This window comes from Gymnodraco acuticeps, unplaced genomic scaffold (assembly GCF_902827175.1).
Source record: "Gymnodraco acuticeps unplaced genomic scaffold, fGymAcu1.1, whole genome shotgun sequence".
Lineage (NCBI taxonomy): Eukaryota > Metazoa > Chordata > Actinopteri > Perciformes > Bathydraconidae > Gymnodraco > Gymnodraco acuticeps.
Genome location: NW_022990397.1, coordinates 1,089,551 through 1,109,940, shown reverse-complemented (window position 1 = coordinate 1,109,940; position 20,390 = coordinate 1,089,551). Strand labels below are relative to the sequence as shown.

General features: G+C 39.9%; 1 protein-coding gene and 1 long non-coding RNA gene across 5 annotated transcripts in view; one reads left to right on the top strand and one right to left on the bottom strand.

Moving 5' to 3' along the window:
- The window catches only part of LOC117551652, a 70,823-nt gene that overhangs the window by 28,340 nt on the left and 22,093 nt on the right, over window positions 1-20,390 (top strand). Inside the window, exon 8 of one of the 2 annotated variants that reach the window (XR_004569835.1) lies at window positions 6,555-7,700. The exons of the other annotated variant lie outside the window; for it this stretch is intronic. This is a non-coding gene — a long non-coding RNA (uncharacterized LOC117551652). Of the gene's footprint in view, window positions 1-6,554; window positions 7,701-20,390 lie in introns of those variants that run through there. 2 annotated transcript variants of the gene reach the window in all.
- Window positions 3,415-20,390, bottom strand: part of LOC117551647 (hydroperoxide isomerase ALOXE3-like) — a 25,370-nt gene continuing 8,394 nt past the window's right edge. For 2 of the 3 annotated variants that reach the window (XM_034224587.1, XM_034224588.1), the window contains 14 exons: window positions 17,534-17,695; window positions 16,760-16,964; window positions 16,560-16,641; window positions 16,343-16,465; window positions 16,086-16,189; window positions 13,033-13,205; window positions 12,737-12,880; window positions 12,405-12,608; window positions 8,623-8,709; window positions 8,304-8,470; window positions 8,067-8,188; window positions 7,839-7,939; window positions 4,026-4,196; window positions 3,415-3,925 (listed from right to left, as the gene is read on the bottom strand). In XM_034224587.1, the coding sequence (XP_034080478.1) occupies window positions 3,746-3,925; window positions 4,026-4,196; window positions 7,839-7,939; window positions 8,067-8,188; window positions 8,304-8,470; window positions 8,623-8,709; window positions 12,405-12,608; window positions 12,737-12,880; window positions 13,033-13,205; window positions 16,086-16,189; window positions 16,343-16,465; window positions 16,560-16,641; window positions 16,760-16,964; window positions 17,534-17,695 (2,025 nt within the window). In that variant the 3' untranslated portion in view covers window positions 3,415-3,745. The remainder of the gene's footprint in view (window positions 3,926-4,025; window positions 4,197-7,838; window positions 7,940-8,066; window positions 8,189-8,303; window positions 8,471-8,622; window positions 8,710-12,404; window positions 12,609-12,736; window positions 12,881-13,032; window positions 13,206-16,085; window positions 16,190-16,342; window positions 16,466-16,559; window positions 16,642-16,759; window positions 16,965-17,533; window positions 17,696-20,390) is intronic. The other variant, XM_034224589.1, reaches the window with a different exon arrangement.

Below are 20,390 nucleotides of genomic sequence, written 5' to 3'. Positions count from 1 at the left end.
TCAAATTGAATCAATCCTTTCTGATTAATCTGTTGTGAGTGTTCGCAAAGTAACGATGTAAACGGCATAACTTTAGACCAATCCAAAGTTCTTCCGACAATTCCAGACGGCATGTTTGGAGAAAACAAATGCGTGTAGTGGTTTTCTGCAATTGGGTTTTTTTTAAGTGTCTTTGTGTGTGAAATGGCTTTCCTCTTACCAACTGAATCGTTTGTGGAGGCAGTATTACCCATGTTTAACGGTTAGTACAATAAAACAAACACTGCAATTAGACAAACAAACATGTACTCGCAACAAAATCAGTGCCCTGGCCAAAAAAATCATCCAGTTTAATTTAGTCCGAAATTACGGAAACGTCAACGGGAGCACTGAAATATCTGTTTAATATGGGCTCTTCTCAGCCATATTTACTAGTAATCTGTTGATGAGCAATAAACTACCTTATTCTCAATCAAAACCACTATGCAAATGTAGTGGTAAAACTGCTCAACCGACCGAGAGCAGAGATTTTTAATTAATTCAGTACTTATTTTTTTTGTTTTTTTTAAACAACAGCCAATTCAATAATCCGTTAGTTTATTAAACACAGTGTGAATGTAATATTCTGCCGCCATCCTTCCCATTTAATAGCTAAATTTAGTTCTTGAGCTTATGGTGTGATTAACAGAAAATACAAGTCTGTGTTCTTAAACATTCCTCGTGTGCCGTTCACCACAGGGGGGAGGGGAATTCGCCCTCCCTCGTGCAGGCATGAGCAGACACCCGAAAACGGATTGGTCTGATTTAAACCCGTTGAAATCTCCAGAATTCAGCAATTTGTTTCAATTACAAATCCTCACATTGCTTTTTGAAACAGAGGTTCCACCTTGCTGATGCTTTCCTTAAGGTCTCTCCGAATATTTGCAGTGTGTGATTGTCCAGTAATTTAATTCTAGAAACCACACACAGCGGAAATCGTTAAAAGTCGATGTTCCGAGGTTATTTATTAGCCCCAAATATTCTTATTGTTGTATACATGAGCTGTGCTTGCTTTTGTTGGCACTTGCCCCAGCAGCAATCACAGGAAAAATCGGCCAGGATAAAATCCCCTTTGTGACACCGATTCCTCAGGTTATGATTAAGCCTTCAGATGTAGAGTGGAGAGACCAAAACAAATTGCACTCGCGCAGTTTCACAGATAATTTTGATACCGTCAATCACAGAGTCTGGTAAGGCAGTTGTTCAAATAGATTTGAAAAAAGCACTTACCAGTCTTCTGAAGAAATATTGGTATCCTGTTCAGTGACGCCAATTGTGAAGTTAAACTTCTGTTGTTGCAATGTTGAGGTAGAATGAAGGAGTCTGGAACCGTCGTTAGCCAAAAGCACTGAGAGTTTTATTGGAGCAAGTTCAGACAAATACGGCCGGGGAGATCACTTAGTTTCACACTGTCTCGTGCTTCACCCTCATGATCTCTGCCCAAAAGTCATAAAAACATCTAACAACATGAGGAGAGGCGGGCCCACAGAAAACCCGCGTTTACCTAATTAGCTATTAAATGGGAGACAATAATCTCCTTGTCTCAAAGAGATGCAGCCAGGTCTCAAACCTCCCCCACGGATATAGGAGAAGCGTTTGACCTGTGACCTCAACTTACAGAGGAGTCTTTGACTGACTACAAGCAGATGTTTGCAGTATCACAGATTCTATAAAACAATAAGAAGCTCTATAAACAGATCAGATTAAAAATATTCTCTTACAGAAGGTATGTGATAGAAATATAGAATATAAAAAATCAAGAAGATACTATAAGTGATCTCTACAATAAATCAGTTTAGTGCAGGATGTACAAAGATATTAATAGGAGGAGGTGCAAAACAGAAAAACGAATTAACCTTTATTTAAACATTAAATAATACTTTAGATTAAGGTCTTCTTTTAAATAAGAAAACAACTTTGGGGGTATCTATCTACAGATAAATATTAAGCCTGACAAAGTACTTAAAGTCTAATATATTGCTTTCCTGCAATGTTAACTATGTTGAAGCACTTATTTTAACTGATATTATACATATGAATTATACTCTCATGTATGTAGATAGTATAAGAAATGTGCAGAATATGACAGTTTAATGGTGGAGGTACACACATATTGATAGATGTATTGTCTTTTAATGCGCTGTTGAGGAACCTGTGACCCAAGATTTTCATTCATTTTATACACCGTAGTTGTGTATATGATATGTCAATAAACCTTTGAAAATCTTGAAATCTTGAAAGGGATGTGCAAAATAGCCATAATATACAGTCTTTAATTAACTATTAGTAGAGAATAATGAGTAATGAATATACTTTATTACTTGTTTCCATTCATGTCAATTGCAGATAAATGTTTAGTCTTCTGAAGCACCAACTATCAAATATCTCTCCTGATTGTTGGCACTTGACAATCACCTTACCTGAATTTTACTCAGGTGTAACTAAAGTCTGATTTAAGGGTTTTTTATATTTCACATCATTAATCAGAATCTGCAAAGTAACTCAAATAAGTGTAGTGGAGTAAAAATACCAGGTTAACCTCTGAATTGTAGTGGAGTAGAATTACAAAGTAACAATGAGCTGTCATGTGGGTATATATTAATACTGCGCATTATGGACACAAGCGATTTTCACCCATTTATTAATTATATGTTTTACATTTGATAACACCAATGTGTTTAATACTGGCAACTTCTAATTGTGGGAAAAACGAAAACGTTCAGTAGAGACGTCCCATAGAACATTTTGCGAAACACAATAGCCAGCATGTGTAGTTCTGGGTGGGGGGGGGGGGGGGGCGTTCGATTCCAGTTTTGGGTAGTTTGGCGTGGTTTCGTTCCATTTCAAACAGCTGTTTGACGCTCGGCGTAACCTTGGCGCACTGCCACTCCAACATCCAATCCCAGAGCTTGAAGATTAATCACGGGGACTGTAGTCCTAAATGATAGCTGGGGATTATGGGTAGTGTAGTGTCTTCGGCCATCCTAAACTCCTAGAGACCTACGTCTGTTTCCGGTTATTTTTATTTTGAAATTCAGTTCCTCTGACGGACGCCAAAAAAGCCAGAGATTATGGAATTAAACCAATAAATAAAAGCAAGGATAATTGTGTGTTATTGGTGAGTAAATAAAAGTGTGTTATTTTGAAAAGAATAACAAATTAGAAGGAAAAAAGATTTAAAAAATACAGATTTCAGTATTTAAGGCTCTGAGCCCCATTTATTTTCCTCACAGACGGCAACATAAGTCCGAAATGATACGATTTAAAATAAAAGCAATAATTGTGGCTTGATATTGAGTAAGAACATGTTTTTATGAACCACACAGCTTCCGGTCTTCCACGACCCGACCGGAGAAAAATACGTGCTGCAGGCACGAAACACATTACCAGTAGAAATACATTGCTTTTAAAATCGTGCTGTGCAACACGAAAAAAAGGGGAAAATCATGTTGGTGAACACAAATCAATAGATTAAAAATCGTGTTGGTGAACACGAAATGCCATGAGACTGGGTTGAAACATCACAAATATCAATTCATTTGTTACTTCTTGCAATAAACCTACAAACATCACACTTTTTTGGCGTGGTCCCTGCTAGTGAATTATCCATTACACCTCATCTATCTGCCCCAGCTTTTATACAGTATGTATTATATCAAAAGTATAACTGACCTCCCAGAATATAAAATAGGTGATGAGAAATACATGGATACAATCGCTGATCTGCTTAAATAGAAACACTGTTCTCTATCTCCGCAGGGTCCAGGTATGTGTAGGGTAGTTCAAGATGTGAGTTTCTTGTTGTTATTGCTTCACTGAGGCACGACAATGCTGCTTGGAATTCCTTTATCATCTGCTTAGGCTCAGGCTCATCAAATCGTTCCTCTGGGTATGTTCCCAAGGGAATCTGCCAGAAGGACAACATCAGGAAACAAAGTTTGTGGTAAAAAATAAGAAAACATCAGGACAGGACATCCTTCTGTAAGTATTTATGACGCCAAACTTACATAGTTTGAGTATCTGTCTGAAAGCAACCACAACATTCCTGCCAAGACGACTGTATCGCCAACATTCGGGAGGGTCTCCAGGACCGTCTTCATGCTTGACTGCCCCTTGGTGGTTGGAGGAGGTTTGTGCAGACGGAGCGTGCTGTTGGGGGCCCAGGAGTTGTAGTCATACTAAATTATGAAAAAAACATTTTAGAAAAAAAGGCAACCTTTACTCCATTGAAATGCTCAGCTAATGTCCTGCAAACGGAATGGTTATTGTAAAGGAAATTAAAGCAGTTGGCTGGTCTGCCAAACGTATACTTGATCAATACATTTTCTAATGCCCCAACTATTTGGGCGGTCATCGGCCAGTGGCTATCAGGCTAGCTAGCGGGCTAGTCGCCCGGCATCCATTCTCCGCACGGACGTCAGTCACTCCTTTCCACCTCTCCTCCACAAACCGCTGACATCGTCCTCCTGTGATGCTGTGGATTATCCTGTGGCTTATACCCGGGTTCACACCACTTCTTCTGCCACGGTCATCCGGCCCCTGGTTTCCGGCAACAGCTAGCTCTTTGCCAGCACCACACCCCTCGATCATGCCACCGCTTTTCTCCGCTTCAGACCTCCACTCTCTGAATAACCACCTGCCTCCCGATTGTATGGATATCCTCAAGGAGATGGGTTTACTCCGTAGACGACGGCCTCCACACAGAGGCTCAGGCCGTAAATTTTTCTCCCACTCTACGTCTCCACACTCCATCCCGTCCATCTGGTCGTGCCGCACTTCCGCATTACGTCACAACAACACACAACACGTGAATCTGACCAATCTTCGACCACTTCCCCGGTCCAGCCATCCACTCACAGCGCAACGCCCTCTAAATGCGGCCCTCCTCAACACCCGCTCCATGAACAACAAAAGCCACATTCTAAACAAATTCATAACGGACAATAACCTGGATTTCCTCTTTCTCACTGAGACCTGGCAAAAACCTCTGGACTATTTCTCATTAAACCAAGTCACTCCATCAGGCTTCACCTATTTTGATAAACCACGTCCACAAGGACGGGGTGGTGGTATTGCTGCTATTTTTAGGAAGGATGTGAAAGCCACCACCATCTCCATCCCTGATGTTCCCTCATTTGAGCACCTGGCATTCAAGCTCTCTGGTCCCACCCCCCTGGTCATAGCCATCATTTATCGCCCTCCAAAACAAAATCCCACCTTTTTCTCCAACCTCTCTGACCTTCTAACCCAGCTATGCGCAATATCTCCATCTGTGCTCGTCGTAGGGGATTTCAATATCCACATTGATGACCCAACCAGTAAATATGCCATCGAATTTCTGGAAACTCTACAATGCTTCAACTTTACACAGCACATCAATTTCCCCACACACAGCCGTGGACACATCCTGGACCTAGTCTGCTCCACTGGTCTCACCGCCCACCACCTATCCAGCCTCGACCTTCACATCTCCGACCACCTGGCCATCACCATGGACATTAATATCCCCATCCCCATCCAAAAACACAAGCGCACAATAACCTTCAGAAACCTTAAATCCCTGTCTCCCTCAGCACTCTCAGCCTGCATCACCTGCATGATGTCCGACTTCCCTCCCCCCCCCGCCTGACAATCCATGTCAACTGGTGGACTACTATAACACCACCCTCTCCTCCTGTCTTAATGAACTGGCCCCCCAAAAAAAAAAACTGTCTCTTTCACACACTCAGCCCCCTTGTACACCCCCGAACTCAGCCAAATGAAAGCACAAAAACGCCAACTGGAACGCCTTCATAAGAAAACCACTCGAACAGTTCATCTCCATGCCTACACCTACCTACATCAGTAGAATAACGCACTCAAAGCAGCCCGGTCCAACTACTACTCACAACTGATACACTCCGGCACCAGCAACCCCAAGGCTCTGTTCTCCACCATCAGCACACTCCTTAAACCCTGTGACAACGCCACCCCATCCTTCACAACCGCACAGTGCAATTCTTTCCTCTCATTCTTTCATTCCAAAATCGACAGCATCTATAGAAACCTGACCTCCTCAACAGCCCTCCCCATCTCCCCTCCTGGCTCCCCCCTCTTCACCTCACAGCCCCTATCCCGGTTCTCCCCTGTGACCCCAATGCAACTGTCCACTCTCATGATTGGAATGAACTCCACCTGCACTCTGGACCCCATACCAACTAAATTTGTCAGGGAATGCCTCCCTCCCATCTCCCAACTCATAACCACAATCATTAACTCCTCCCTCTGCTCTGGATCAGTCCCCCCCTCACTCAAACTGGCTGCTGTTACACCCATACTGAAAAAACCTGGACTCACACCTGACGTCATGTCCAACTTTCAGCCCATCTCTAATCTCCCCTTCCTATCAAAACTACTCGAACGTGTTGTAGCCTCCCAACTGAAATCCCACCTCAGCTCCAATAACCTGTTTGAACCCTTTCAATCAGGATTCCGCACAAAGCACAGCACAGAAACAGCCCTCCTCAGAATCACTAACGACCTCCTCCTCTCCTCAGATTCCGGCAATCTCAACATCCTCATCCTCCTCGACCTCACAGCAGCATTCAACACCATCAACCATACCATCCTGCTGTCCCGCCTGGAATCATCTCTTAACATCACTGACACTGCACTCTCCTGGTTGAAATCATACCTCACCAACAGACACCAGTTCATCCACATAAATAACTGCACTTCCTCCACTGCCCCTCTGTCCCAAGGCTTCCCCCAGGGTTCGGTGCTTGGTCCTCTCCTTTTCATCCTCTATATCCTCCCCCTTGGAAAAATCATCCGTCGCCACAACCTCCAGTATCACTGCTACACGGATGACATCCAACTCTACATTTCCACAAAAACCATCATTGCCACAACTCACTCCACACTCACCAACTGTCTCTCAGAAATTAAATCCTGGATGCAAACAAACTACCTTCAACTGAACAGCGACAAATCAGATATCATCATAATCGGACCCACATCCCGCACCAACACCACCCAGAACGAACTTCAACCTCACCCTTGACAACACCACTTTAACCCCCTCTCCTCAGATTAGCAACCTTGGAGTAATCTTTGACAGCCAGCTCAAATTCGACAAACACACAAACCATATCACCAGGACTGCCTTCTTCCATCTGAAAAATATTGCCCGCCTCCGCCCCTCACTCTCCTTCCCGGCTTCTGAAACCCTCATCCACGCATTTATCACCTCAAGACTGGACTACTGCAACAGCATCCTGTATGGCTCATCATCCAAAATTATAAATAAGCTACAATACATCCAGAACTGCGCTGCCCGCCTCCTCACCCACACCAGTTCCAGAGACCACATCACCCCCATCCTTCAAAACCTGCACTGGCTCCCTGTCCGTCAACGAATACATTTCAAAATCCTTCTGCTAACACACAAAGTTCTCAATAACCAGGCCTCACCGACCTGATCCACCACTACACCTCCTGCCGCAGCCTTCGTTCATCAGAAGCGAACCTCCTCTCTATCCCCACACGAACCAAGCTCCGAACTTGGGGGGACAGAGCCTTCTCCATCGCTGCCCATACCCTCTGGAACTCCCTTCCACAACACATTAGAGACTGCACTGACCCCCCCACTTTAAAAACACTGACCAAAACACACCTCTTCAGACTGGCTTTTAATTTGTGAATTATGCTGTGTTAATATTTATTTATTTTTTATTTCTATTCTTTATTCTATTTTATCATGTTTTATCAAACCCCTGTAAAGCGTCTTTGAGCACCTGGAAAAGTGCTTTGAAATAAAATGTATTATTATTATTATTTACCTGCCCACTGTTTACGGCAGCATGTTGAACCGTCGGTGTGAAGATCACCATGGTTGTGAACTTGACCACTTCCTCGACAGTATGAAAGGCTGCTGGAAACCCTGTTGACAGCACAATATGTTAATAACCACATAATGGGTTTATTATTGTCAATCACTATGTGTATTAAAATATACTATTATAATATTTTGTAAATATACATATGATATCAGAATATGGGACAAATACCTGAGGCTTTGTTTCCTAAGAAGCCATGTGTGAAGACCTCACTGATCCAGTCCTGCAGCTCAGTGTCTCTTTGCACCTCACAGTCTGAGGGATAATAGTGCTCCACTACTGCCTTCACAAAGCTGGTAAACACAAAACAGTTGTATTTTTAATAATATGAGTGCCTGAGAAAGTCTCTAATGGTGTTTGTACAATGAATCACTGTGGACAGTCACAATATTTATGAATAGGTAACACCTTTGGATGATGTTCCACAGCTTCAGGCCATCATCTCTGTAGTAAAAGTTGGGGATAGACTCCAGTCCTCGTGCAGCGATGTTCTCCGGCAGACAGAGAGAGCTGTAGGTAATTTCAGAGAGATCCCTTCTCATGAGCTCCTTTACTCCATCAAGTCCAAGTGAACTCTATCAAATCAAAAATACACTATACCATCAGACACGTTTATTGACATCAAATTAGAAACCATCCAAAACGGCCTAATCTAAGATGCAAGGTGTGGTATGAATTTGATTTGATTTATAATTGTAATAAATATATCAATTTTAAAAGTCCTTACATTACTTAAAGCCCCATCAGGGCCTAATACACTTAGGCGGGCTCTAATGTTTATGTGAAGAGTGTGCCGGAAGTGGGGAAGCAGCAGCTGAACAGACAGAGAAAAAAAATAAAAGTCCAAGTAAGATGCTTGATTCAGCAGACAACAGGCAGAACATCACCAGTGTAACTAAAGGAACCTATAAGCAAACACAACTGAAATCAATTACAATTTTTGTATTAAAAGTTTGACTTCTTCAATACATAGAAACATAAGTTCATAAAACCATATCCACAGACGATCTATGAAAAGTAAGTAACCAAAAAAACAGTGAATGACAAATAACAAAACGATCTTCAAGTACAATCAAAGATGCCAAAACATTGAGACACACATTTAATACACACATGAAAGTTGTGTTTCATGCTTCAAAATATGTGTTTTAGATGTCTTGAACATCTTCACGGATACCTCTCACCCCAGCCACAACCTGTTTGCACTTCTGGCCTCTGGCAAGCGTTTCAAAAAGGCCTTTCTTAGAGTACAGTAGTTTCCTTTGGAATTCACATGTTGTGTTCAACACACTCTCACTCCCTAAGCGTCCAGGAGCGACGTTTGGTCAGTGTCCGTGGCGTCCAGTTGTGACGCTCCTAGGCTCCTTCAGCGTCATAAAGGGACGCAAATAGCTTTCAACTGATTGCAATGTATTCCCATCTGCGGCGGGATTTGACGCTCATGGAAGCACGGCATTCGTTTGTGTCGGCTGCCCTTAAAGGCAATGTGAGCGTCCATTCCCATTGGATAACGGAGAATTGTACACCCGGAAGTAAGTATTCCTCTTACTGTCGATTGATTTTACAGTGTTATCTGCACTACTCATCGACTAAAAAACACCAGATTATCCTTGTTAATTACACAACATTGATTGGTTTAAATTGTGTGCAATGCTTTTGTATTTTTCCCCTTCGATTCGGAGAAACAAATATTTTTTCGGAGTAAAGGATGGCAGAAGACACTACACTACCCAGAATCCCCAGCTATTGTTTGCACTACACCATGTGCTCTGTTTGACAAACCCCGTTTTTTTTCACCATTCATTCCAATGGCTGGCGTCTATGTCACGTGATCTTCAAATTTCTCCCTGCAGAAAAAGAAAACATGGCCGAACTTCGTTTTATTCTCGGTGGAAAATGCCTATTTTAAAGTTAGTTTGGCCATTAAAATGCGTTTTGATGTCATTTGATGCGATAAATATGAGTTGTTATTTCAGATTATGTGTGCAGTGGATGTACATGATCTTTAGTTTGCTAGTTATTACGAAGATTACTTCAGGAAATCGCGACGTTTTCATTGTTAACAAGGTGGTTGCTAGGGACGCTGCTATCGATATTATTTCTGTTATGTTGTGTAACTGTTTAATGGTGTTATCTTTATTGCTACCCCCTTCCCCGTCAATGTATAGTGTTGGTCCACAGCGCAAACATATTAGTTTAATAAAATCCGCATCTAAAGATAGCTTACGTTATTTCCCCTGTGCAATTCCAGTCTCACATCTCACAGCACATCGTCATTAACAAATACCGGAAACAGACCGAAAACATTTAAAAATAATAAAATAATACTTTATTCCGAGTGTGCTTGCTTTTCTCTTTGGAAGTCATCACATAACGGCATTGTAATACACGGTTCGGCTGCATTAAATATTACATATCTGCCGTAGTTCTGTATTTATAGAGCCCTGATGAGAAGACTTCTAGACAAACATGAGGAACTGAAAACGTGACGTGGATCATAAATATATCAGCCATTAAACAACATCTTACATTTCTTTTCACACAATACGTCTCCTTGCAGTATCAACACTAATTCGGCTGACTTTTATATTTGATCCAATTGGTAGATAGGCTGTATTTACACCATAAAGGTGCACAGCTGATATAAAGGGACACCTAGTGGTTAAAGCATGTTATTGAATTTCATTATTTTTATTATTAGATATTAATAGGATCCGTATAAAGTATATTCATTACTCGTTATTCTCTACTAATAGTTAATTAAAGACTGTATATAATGACTATTTTGCACATCCCTTTCAAGATTTCAAGATTTTCTAAGGTTTATTGACATATCATATAGGCCTACACAACTATGGTGTAGTTATGCATTGAATGAAAAACTTGGGTCGCAGGTTCCTCAATAGTGAATTACAAGACATTATCGATATTTGTGCATACCTCCAGCAATGTTAACTATGTTGAAGCACTTATTTTAACTGATATTATACATAATGTATTATACTCTTATAAGATGTATGTAGATATTTAATCTCCGGCCTTGTCAGGTATTGAACAATCAATAAATAAAGAACACAGAATTGTTAAATATAAAACACAGAATTTGTGTGATTATACTAAATGATTTACAAATAAACACCACTGCATATTTACAACTGTTACACATGCTGATGTAACGCAAATGTTTCCAACTTGGGATCAATAAAGTATATCTTATCTTAAGCTGATCGATGGCTACTGCCATATTTGCAAAATTTGCCTCTGAACCTTGACAAGTGCATGTTTCAGGCTTATCAATGTAATGTAATGTTATCAATTAACAACAGGGGTCACAAACATAAGACCAGCTGTTAAATAAAGCTCTTCTGACCTTAGCTGGCATGTGTGTATATATATTAATGCTGCCCATTATGGGCACAAGCAATTTTCACCCATTTATTAATTATATGTTTTAAATGTGAGTGTTTCCTATCCCCTAAACCTCCAGGGATGTACAGAGTTTAATACTGGCAACTTCTTATTATGGGAAATACGAAAACGTCTTTTAAAACTACAACTCCCAGTAGAGACGTGCCATAGATAGAGAACATGTTGCGAAACAGAATAGCCAGCATGTGTAGTTCTGGGGACGGGGTGGGGGAGGGGGGGACGCAGTGGACCCGTTCAAATCCAGTTTTGGACAGTCTGCCGTGCATGGTTCCATCCCATTTCAAGTGCTGTTCGAGGCTCGGCGTAACCCTCGGAGCACACTCTCCAATCACAGAGCTTGAGGACTATCACGGGGTTTGTCAAACAGAGCACATGGTGTAGTCCAAACGATAGCTGGGGATTCTGGGTAGTGTAGTGTCTTCTGCCATCCTTTACTCAGAAAATATATTTGTTTCTCCGAATCGAAGGGGAAAAATACAAAAGCATTGCACACAATTTAAACCAATCAATGTTGTGTAATTAACAAGGATAATCTGGTGTTTTTTAGTCGATGAGTAGTGCAGATATCACTGTAAAATCAATCGACAGTAAGAGGAATACTTACTTCCGGGTGTACAATTCTCCGTTATCCAATGGGAATGGACTCTCACATTGCCTTTAAGGGCAGCTGACACAAACGAATGCCGTGCTTCCATGAGCGTCAAATCCCGCCGCAGATGGGAATACATTGCAATCAGTTGAAAGCTATTTGCGTCCCTTTATGACGCTGAAGGAGCCTAGGATCGTCACAACTGGACGCCACGGACACTGACCAAACGTCGCTCCTGGACGCTTAGGGAGTGAGAGTGTGTTGTTGTGTTACGTTAATCTCAGCATAGTCACATACGTTGCATTCAACCTCGCAAAGTAATGGGGTTTAATCAAGGAAACTTGTTTGCAAGCATTCCTCTCAGCTTTATCAACCATCTCTATTATAGACATAATATACCTGGAAATCAATCAATACAAATTATAAGCATTATTTCAGAACAAGGGAATACAAAGAACCTGCACTACCTCTGTTGTGTGGAGTACTTATACCTTGTACATTGGGTGAATCACAGAGAAGCTGCTGAGAGCTGCAACAGCGAAAACCTCTGCCAGAAAGTGAGTTCTCATGAAGTGATGGACTGATTCGTGATCCATGCAATCTGCATTTTTAATGAACATCTTGGCTAGCAGCCAGTCAGATTCTGTATCACTGGGCAGGAAGATGGGGTTCTTCTCAGATGGTTGTTGATTCAACTGGAAATTGATAAGAAATTGATTATTAACTCTCCCTTTACGATACCTCAAAGACTGTTTTCCATAGACTGACCATGGTAAAGACCCATAACATTACATGCTGGCTTTTTAAATGGATTTTACAGTACCTGTATTGCAATTGGCATCAGTTTGTTTTCTGGGTTCACATTGAGCAAACAGAGACCAGCAGTCACGTGCAGAGGTTCACCATTATAGGCTGCAGGGGGAATTCCATCCATCTTCTTCTGGTCATAAAGGAACATGTTGCCTTTCTGGAAAGACATCAGAAAGAAGTGTTTAAGACATCGAGAGGTATCGTAGAATTGTAATAAGACAAGGAATTATGACAGAGTGATGGTAAATGGACAAATCGTGATTCCGAAACAAAGATTACCATCCATTTAAAGTTAATCTTCACTCATACCTCCATTTCCTTCTGCAGAGAGCTTCCCACTTCCAGGAACGGCTTCACCATTTCTTCTGTGACCGGGAAGTTTGTGGGAAGCTCTGAGCAGCGCTTTATAACACCGGGGTTGACTCCATTCAGGAACTGATATCCATAAAAGTCATCTTCCATCCAGTGGTCTGCAACATACTCTGGAAGAATAGCAATTGATATATTAAAAATATAATATAATTATATATTGGGTTTAATACGAATAACAATTGGTACATTTAATAAATAATATAATATAATTTATCTAAATAGTTTTTGGGTGTTTCAGGTTCAACATAATCATCATTGTCATTGACTGTAAAGCAAGAATGTTGGTCAGGTATACCTGTTAAGCCCCAAGGTCCCCGTCGGCGGGTCCTTTTTTATTTTTTTCACGACACTGTGTCTCAGGGGATCTTAATATTTAAGAACCTATTAATGTGTTATATCAGATTAACGGGAATAATCTCAGCTAACTGACGATCCGAACTTGCGACAGGGTAAACAAACACAGACATCACAACACGTACCTTTACGGAGCTTTTACGGGAGATCGTCTCACCGTAGCTGTCAATCTGATCAAAAGACTTGTTCAATGGCATTAAAACGAGAAAAAACGCAGCTGAATCGGTTAATCCCTAGGTTGATAATGTTTCTGGGTAATAATTTATTTTATTTATAATCCATAATTCAATTTGTATGTAAAAATCGGAGAGTAAAAGTTAGCTGCTAATGGTAGCCACCAGAGTTATCGCAGCTTCCAGTCTTGGCTATGCGGCAGTCTCACACACACACATGACCAAATAAGGAGTATTTGATTCCATTGGCTCTGACGGTTAGAAAGAGATGTCAATCAGCAAAATCGAGCAAGGGGGGCCAGAGATAGGTCAAATCCACCCAAATGACCCCAGAAGTGGTTTTTTTTGCTAAATCTCTCTATAAAAGGTCAAATTTCACTTGTTTTGCATCAATCTTGATACAGGGTACTTATTATATGTTGTAGTCTGGATTCCTAAAGCTTTTAGTCTACCATCTGTTAGAAATTAAAATCAATGTTTTGATGGCATAATGTAGCTTAAACATACCGTCAGTTTAAATGCGGTCTTATACTGAAAAACCAGAAGTTCTCGCGCACAATGTCTGATGTAAAGCTTTTATTCTGAAAAACCTTCATCTCCGGTTAGCATTTAGCATGTGACTAATATTCCTTTCCCTATAGTGGTGAATTTCGAAGTGAAACACTACAACCATAGACGTCAAGATATTATTATTGCTGAATATTAAATGAAGGTATAGTTTATTTGAATACGTTTTTGTTTACAGACGTGGGTAGCATGTGACAACATCCGGAACTATTGGAAATCAAACTGCCGTGAAGTATTTCCTGTATTTTTTAGAGTATTGATTACAGCGTTTAAAATGTGTTAAATGAAAAGTCATGAAAGAGATAAGGAGGAGAAAAGGCGTGTTTAGATTTGAATGTACAATGTCTGAATCCTCTGTTATGCCCCACAACGGACATTAAATACGTGGAGGACCGGCCCCCAGTAGCGCCAACCGGCCCACAGGGAGGAGCCAGCAGAAGATATTTAACAGCTGGAAAGGTGGTGCTCGCCCTTTTTTCTTCCCTCTCGAGAGCCCGAGAACACAGCTGTTGCTCTGACTGAACCATCTTCTGCTTGTAACATTACCGCACCTTTTATTAATTAAAGTACCCATTTGAACCTTCTCAGAGCCCCCCCATTGGTCTCGTTATTTGTAAGCTTCTCTCCTGGACGCGAGAATAACGAAGATAATAACACATCCTATCATTCAAGGGTGGTTTTCACTATAAGTAATTTTTTTTTTTGGACGGACACAATAATTTAAAGAAGTAGGCTACTTAACTTTGTAGAAAACAAAACCTTTTACAGAACAGGAAAAATATCTACTGAATATCTATCTGTTGTTATGAAACCATGACATAGATGGGGTGAGTTACACTGACAACTGGTTAATGCAGTGGTTCCCAACCTTTTTCAGTGAGGCCCCCCTTGTGTAATTGGAAATATTTTCGAGCCCCCCCAATCCGGTTCCCACCGAGATTGGTAGAATTAATTGGAAATAGTTCTACAAACATTACATTTGTTCTACTAAAGACAAAAAGATCCAACTATAATTGTACACATTATTATGGATTGAACATGAACAAAAGTGCTTGTATTGGCAGATGATCCTGTGCCACTGTAAAATAATGAGGCTTAATTGAAACAATTACAAATACGTTTTATCAATCCGGTTCTTTAACAGTATTTTTATAGGTTATTTATGTAATTCTTTAGGGGAAAACTAAACAAATTAGAAACATAATTCATATTGATTAATGTTATGTATAGTGTGGATTATGGGCTGCTAGCACACATAACATTCCTGCAGTGGTGGTAGTAAGTAGATTTACTCAAGTACTGTACTTATATTGAGGTACTTAAAGGTGGGGTAGGTAATTTTGGAGCAACCAGCTCGAGTGCACTAGAATTTGAAAATACACAGCCAGAAGAAATCTGCTACTTCCTTACAGAGCCCCTCCTCCAATACACACGAACGCGCACATGACCAATGAGGGCACGAGATAAGTTTGTGCACAGATGGAAGGCTGACAGGCAGGTAGGCCCAAAGATATATATATATATATATATATATATATATATATATATATATATATATATATATATTACGGCTGTCAAACGATTACAAATTTTAATCAGATTAATCACAGCTTTAAAAAAGATCATGCTTAATCACCATTCAAACTATGTCCAAAATATGCCATTTCTTTATGTATATTGTTGTGGGAATCGAAAGATAAATGAAAGAAGGCGGATATATCCATTTAACATACAGTAGCCTATGTATGTACACTGAACAAAAATATAAATGCAACACTTTTGTTTTTGCTCCCATTTTTCATGAGATGAACTCAAAGATCTAAAACATTTTCTACATACACAAAATAACCATCAATAGCGCTGAACCACTGGGTTAATGGAATGAAAAGAAAATACCTGCCATTGTTGTCTTTTTATACCAGAATATTTTTTTCATGTCTTCAATGGTTTCCCAATATGCAGTAGATCCTAGCAGCCCCTTAATCTTGAGTTCAATACCACTGAAGTAAAACAAGGAACAATTAGAACACAGGAATAAACAACATACAGAAATGAAAATGGCAATTTACCCTCTCCCTCAATGAATATAAATCTAAATAATAGAGCTGTATAATAATAAATATATACACATTTAATGACATATATTGACCCACATTTTTTTTCTTGAGTAATTGAAGTCAGCTATTCTGGAATCGTAGAAGCGCATTTCAGTTGGGATCTCAGACACATCATTGAAACTGTTTATATGGGGTAGTCCTTCACCCATACTCTTCCATCTAATAAAACACACAAAGTTACCCAAAAGCACAAAGACATTTCTCCAGATAAACTTTGGCAACAAACGGCAGCTCTGCACATCTGGAAACTTACTGGAACAAGCTCTTTTTGAGCATCAGCTCTTTCTTCCGGTGGTCAATCAACAGGGGGTGATCATCCTCATAAGCTTTCATTGCTGAGACATGAAAAGAGCATTATAGCAGTCAAATTTAAATTGACAAAGCCAACAAGATGTAAAAAAACTGACAATAATTATCTATATTAATCAGTTATTTGGGGACATTGATGCAGACCTCTCCCTCCTCTCAGCTCCACCATTTCTCCCCTGCTAATCCATCTGTAACAGGGGTAAAGAATAACATCTCCTTCTGGAGTCGTCACCACCATTTTGGAGAAGTACCACTCATCTTCTGGGAGACATAAATACTGGTTCTTCTCAACCTTAACCAGCAGAAGTTTGCCCAGAGAAAAACTGGTTTTCACGGTGTAGCTCCCTGACTTGGAATAAGAATAAGAATAAGAATTATTATTATGATACAGATTATTAGAAGCCTCAGCCAAAACCAGATTATCTTTTTAAAGTGGTCAGCATTGTATTACATGTGATGATAGCCCATTACGTCAACTGGCTGGGTTGATATTTACAGTATAGAATACCAGAGCCCAGTCTGTTAATATTACGTTTTTTTTCTTTTACAATAGTGGCTTATTTCAAATGAGTCCTCTCACTCTGACCGCTAAAGTAAAATGTATCATTTGACTGTACTATAAATGTAAAAGGCTATTAGATTGTGTTTATATCATTGTTGCACATTGAGAGTAAGAGTTATAGCAGTTAACGTCACATAGATCACACGTTAATGGATTTGGCGACTCATTGCAAAAATGTGGCTTACTGTATTAAAGATCAATATGGGTTTACGGTATTTTAAAATGTGTTGAACTAGTGTGGTATACATTTGCGCTAAGTCTTGCACTAAATTATGACTTTAAATCTAAAGTGCTTACTTGATGATGCAATCTGTTATGTACAGACAAGTGCAGATGTTTAACTGGGTTTTACTTACTGCCCCTGTTTGAAAGTCAAAGCCATAGTTGTCCATCAAAGTTCGCTCACTCTGCCCCTCAGTTCCAACTAAGGTGACATAAATGTAGTCCGATGTTCCTGCATATGGCAGGTCAGCCGTTGTCATCTCTAGCTTGTACTCAGCCATGGTCATCTGTGGATACTGTTTGGAAAAATAAACACATTTGAGTCTCTTGATTTACAGAATGAAGGATCCAATACACAGCAAATCAAAACAATGCTGACACTGCCTGTGGATTGTGAACTTTCTTTCATGAAAACATTTTAATTTGGATACAATGCATTTACCCAAAACATGTTTTTTTCTGAAACTCGAAATATTTGTCCACATGTCAGGATTGAGCGAAGCAGGCAGGACCCAAATGCAGGTTTAACAGATAATACCTTTATTTCAAGGCTACACGTAACATACAGAACTCTCCCTGTGAACACAGTCAACAACAACGAGGATCTAACAATGACGACAGAAAATCAGAACTTAAATGCACACAAGACTAATCACACAAACAAGACACAGGTGAGGAGGGAGGAGAAAACACAGGGGCACAAGGTGAACACAATCGGGTAATCAGGCAGGAGGGAACACAGAGACAGAAAGCAACAGGCAAGACGGGGGGTAAACACTTTTCAAAACAAAACAGGAAACCAAAGACAGATCAAGACAAGACAAAACACAACACAGACAGATCGTGACACCACAGGCATCCAAAAACCTTATTATTGTGGCAGTAGCCGCAGAGGGGAGGATAGGTGAATGTATTTGTTTAAAGTTGGTTTGATTACACCATTCACAATTCCGACAACGCCACCTTGGGAGTTTCACCCAAGGAAATATTAACAGGTTTTCAGTTATAGATAGGACACACAGGTTTGAATACTAATGGAGCAGTGCCCTGTACTACGAAGCCAGTTCAACAGACCCTGGATATGTTTGAGTTACCCGGCTTAACTAACCCTAACAAAAGACATCTCGCTAAGCGGTCCTACGATGCTGGTTATCAACTCGGTAAATCAACCCAGGGTTTCTCTGTCCGGCTGAGAGCGCGTTCATGTGAAAGGGTCAGGATTATCAACATTTGACTAATCACAAACAGAGACAAGCTAACTGACAGCGCAGCGTCATACTTCCTGAATTAAAAGTAAACAATCACAATCACTGCCTCTAAGGGCCTTTCTCATTTCACTAATTTCCCCTCCTCGACTCCTTTCCTCGACTCCTATCCTCGTGTCTTAGTCCCGCCCACAGGAGATGCGAGCGGAGGAGCCGAGTAGGGGAACTGAGGAGAGAGGAGGGGAAGCAGCAGGCGGTTAGAGAAATGAGAAATCTCTGAGCGGTCATATTAAAGAGACGTCCATTAATGATGACAGGAGGCACAGCAGCACTCTGTCTGATGGACAGATGTGTTCATGATGACTTATATATTTACTTTTAATTAATTCACAGTGCGGTATAATGAGACAATAACAGGCTACAGATGCGGGCATACACACATATATATATATATATATATACATATATATTTCTATAAATATATAACATTTCAGAATCAAACAAGTATGAGAGCACTCTCATAATAACGTAACACTATCAGAGACTGGATATATCCCCCCCCCCTCCCCTCTCTGGTCACCAAACCAACTGAGACCTGTCTGTCCGCCGCATCTACGCACACACACCCTTAGCAAAAAAATCTATAAAATCCTATAGAATCTTGTAGAAATCTATAGCATGTTATAGAACATAGTCGTATTTGTAAGCCATGCTAAAGAATTCTATAGAAATCTCTAGATCATTCTGTAGAATACTATAAATGTGTACTTTTCTATAAACTTCTATAATTAAAACTATAACAATCTAAAGATTTATATAGGACAGAACCGACTCATGACATATCTGTAGAAATCTATAGAAATCTGTAGAAATCTATAGCATTCAAAGAAAACATGCATGACATTTTCTCTCTGATGCAACCTATACTAAATCCCATAGAATGATATAAAATTCGTCTTTAAATTGGAATAGAGAAAATCATAGTAATCTACATCATTTTGTGGAACTGAGCTGCTTTGCAAAAGCTGTACGGGTAGATCCCTTTGAAATCTTTACAACTGTATACTGGATTATGTGCCCAATTAAATTATGTAACCTATACATAACCATATACAACCATACAACATATTGGAATGGAACTCTAAACTGAATGAATGTCACTGTCCTTGTATTCTGATGTAAATGCTCCAGAATTTCTGTGACTGCATCTGTTGATACGTTGATACGTTGATCACTTTTTTTATGTAACTAATTATCTGTTACAACTGGAGATCAAAGCTAAGTGACATATAACAATATATATTGTTAGTGTGAGTCTGTTACAAACAACTCATTGGAGTCTGCAGTACTCTACTCTGTTTTGCAGTCTATTACACTGTAAAAAAAGATCGTAATTTTACAGGAAAAAACTGTAAATGTTTATAGTGATTATCATGTTTTTTTTAAATAACTTGCAAAATCCTGTGAAATGACAGATATTAACTATAAATTAACAACCCAAAACATTATTTTAAGTATTTTGACAACAAATAACGTTTATTTATTTTATGGATAAAAGCGTCAGCTAAATGCAATGTAATGTAATGATTGTTGGTGTTTGAGAAGACTAAATATGTATCTGCAGATCCCTATAAAGTATATACATTACTCGTTATTCTCTACAAATAGTTAATTAAAAACTGTATATAATTGCTATTTTGGACATCCCTTTTCAAGATTTCAATATTACTCTAAACGTGTAATAACGTGCTTTAACCAGTATGAGGTATGGGTTAAAAAGCTGTCA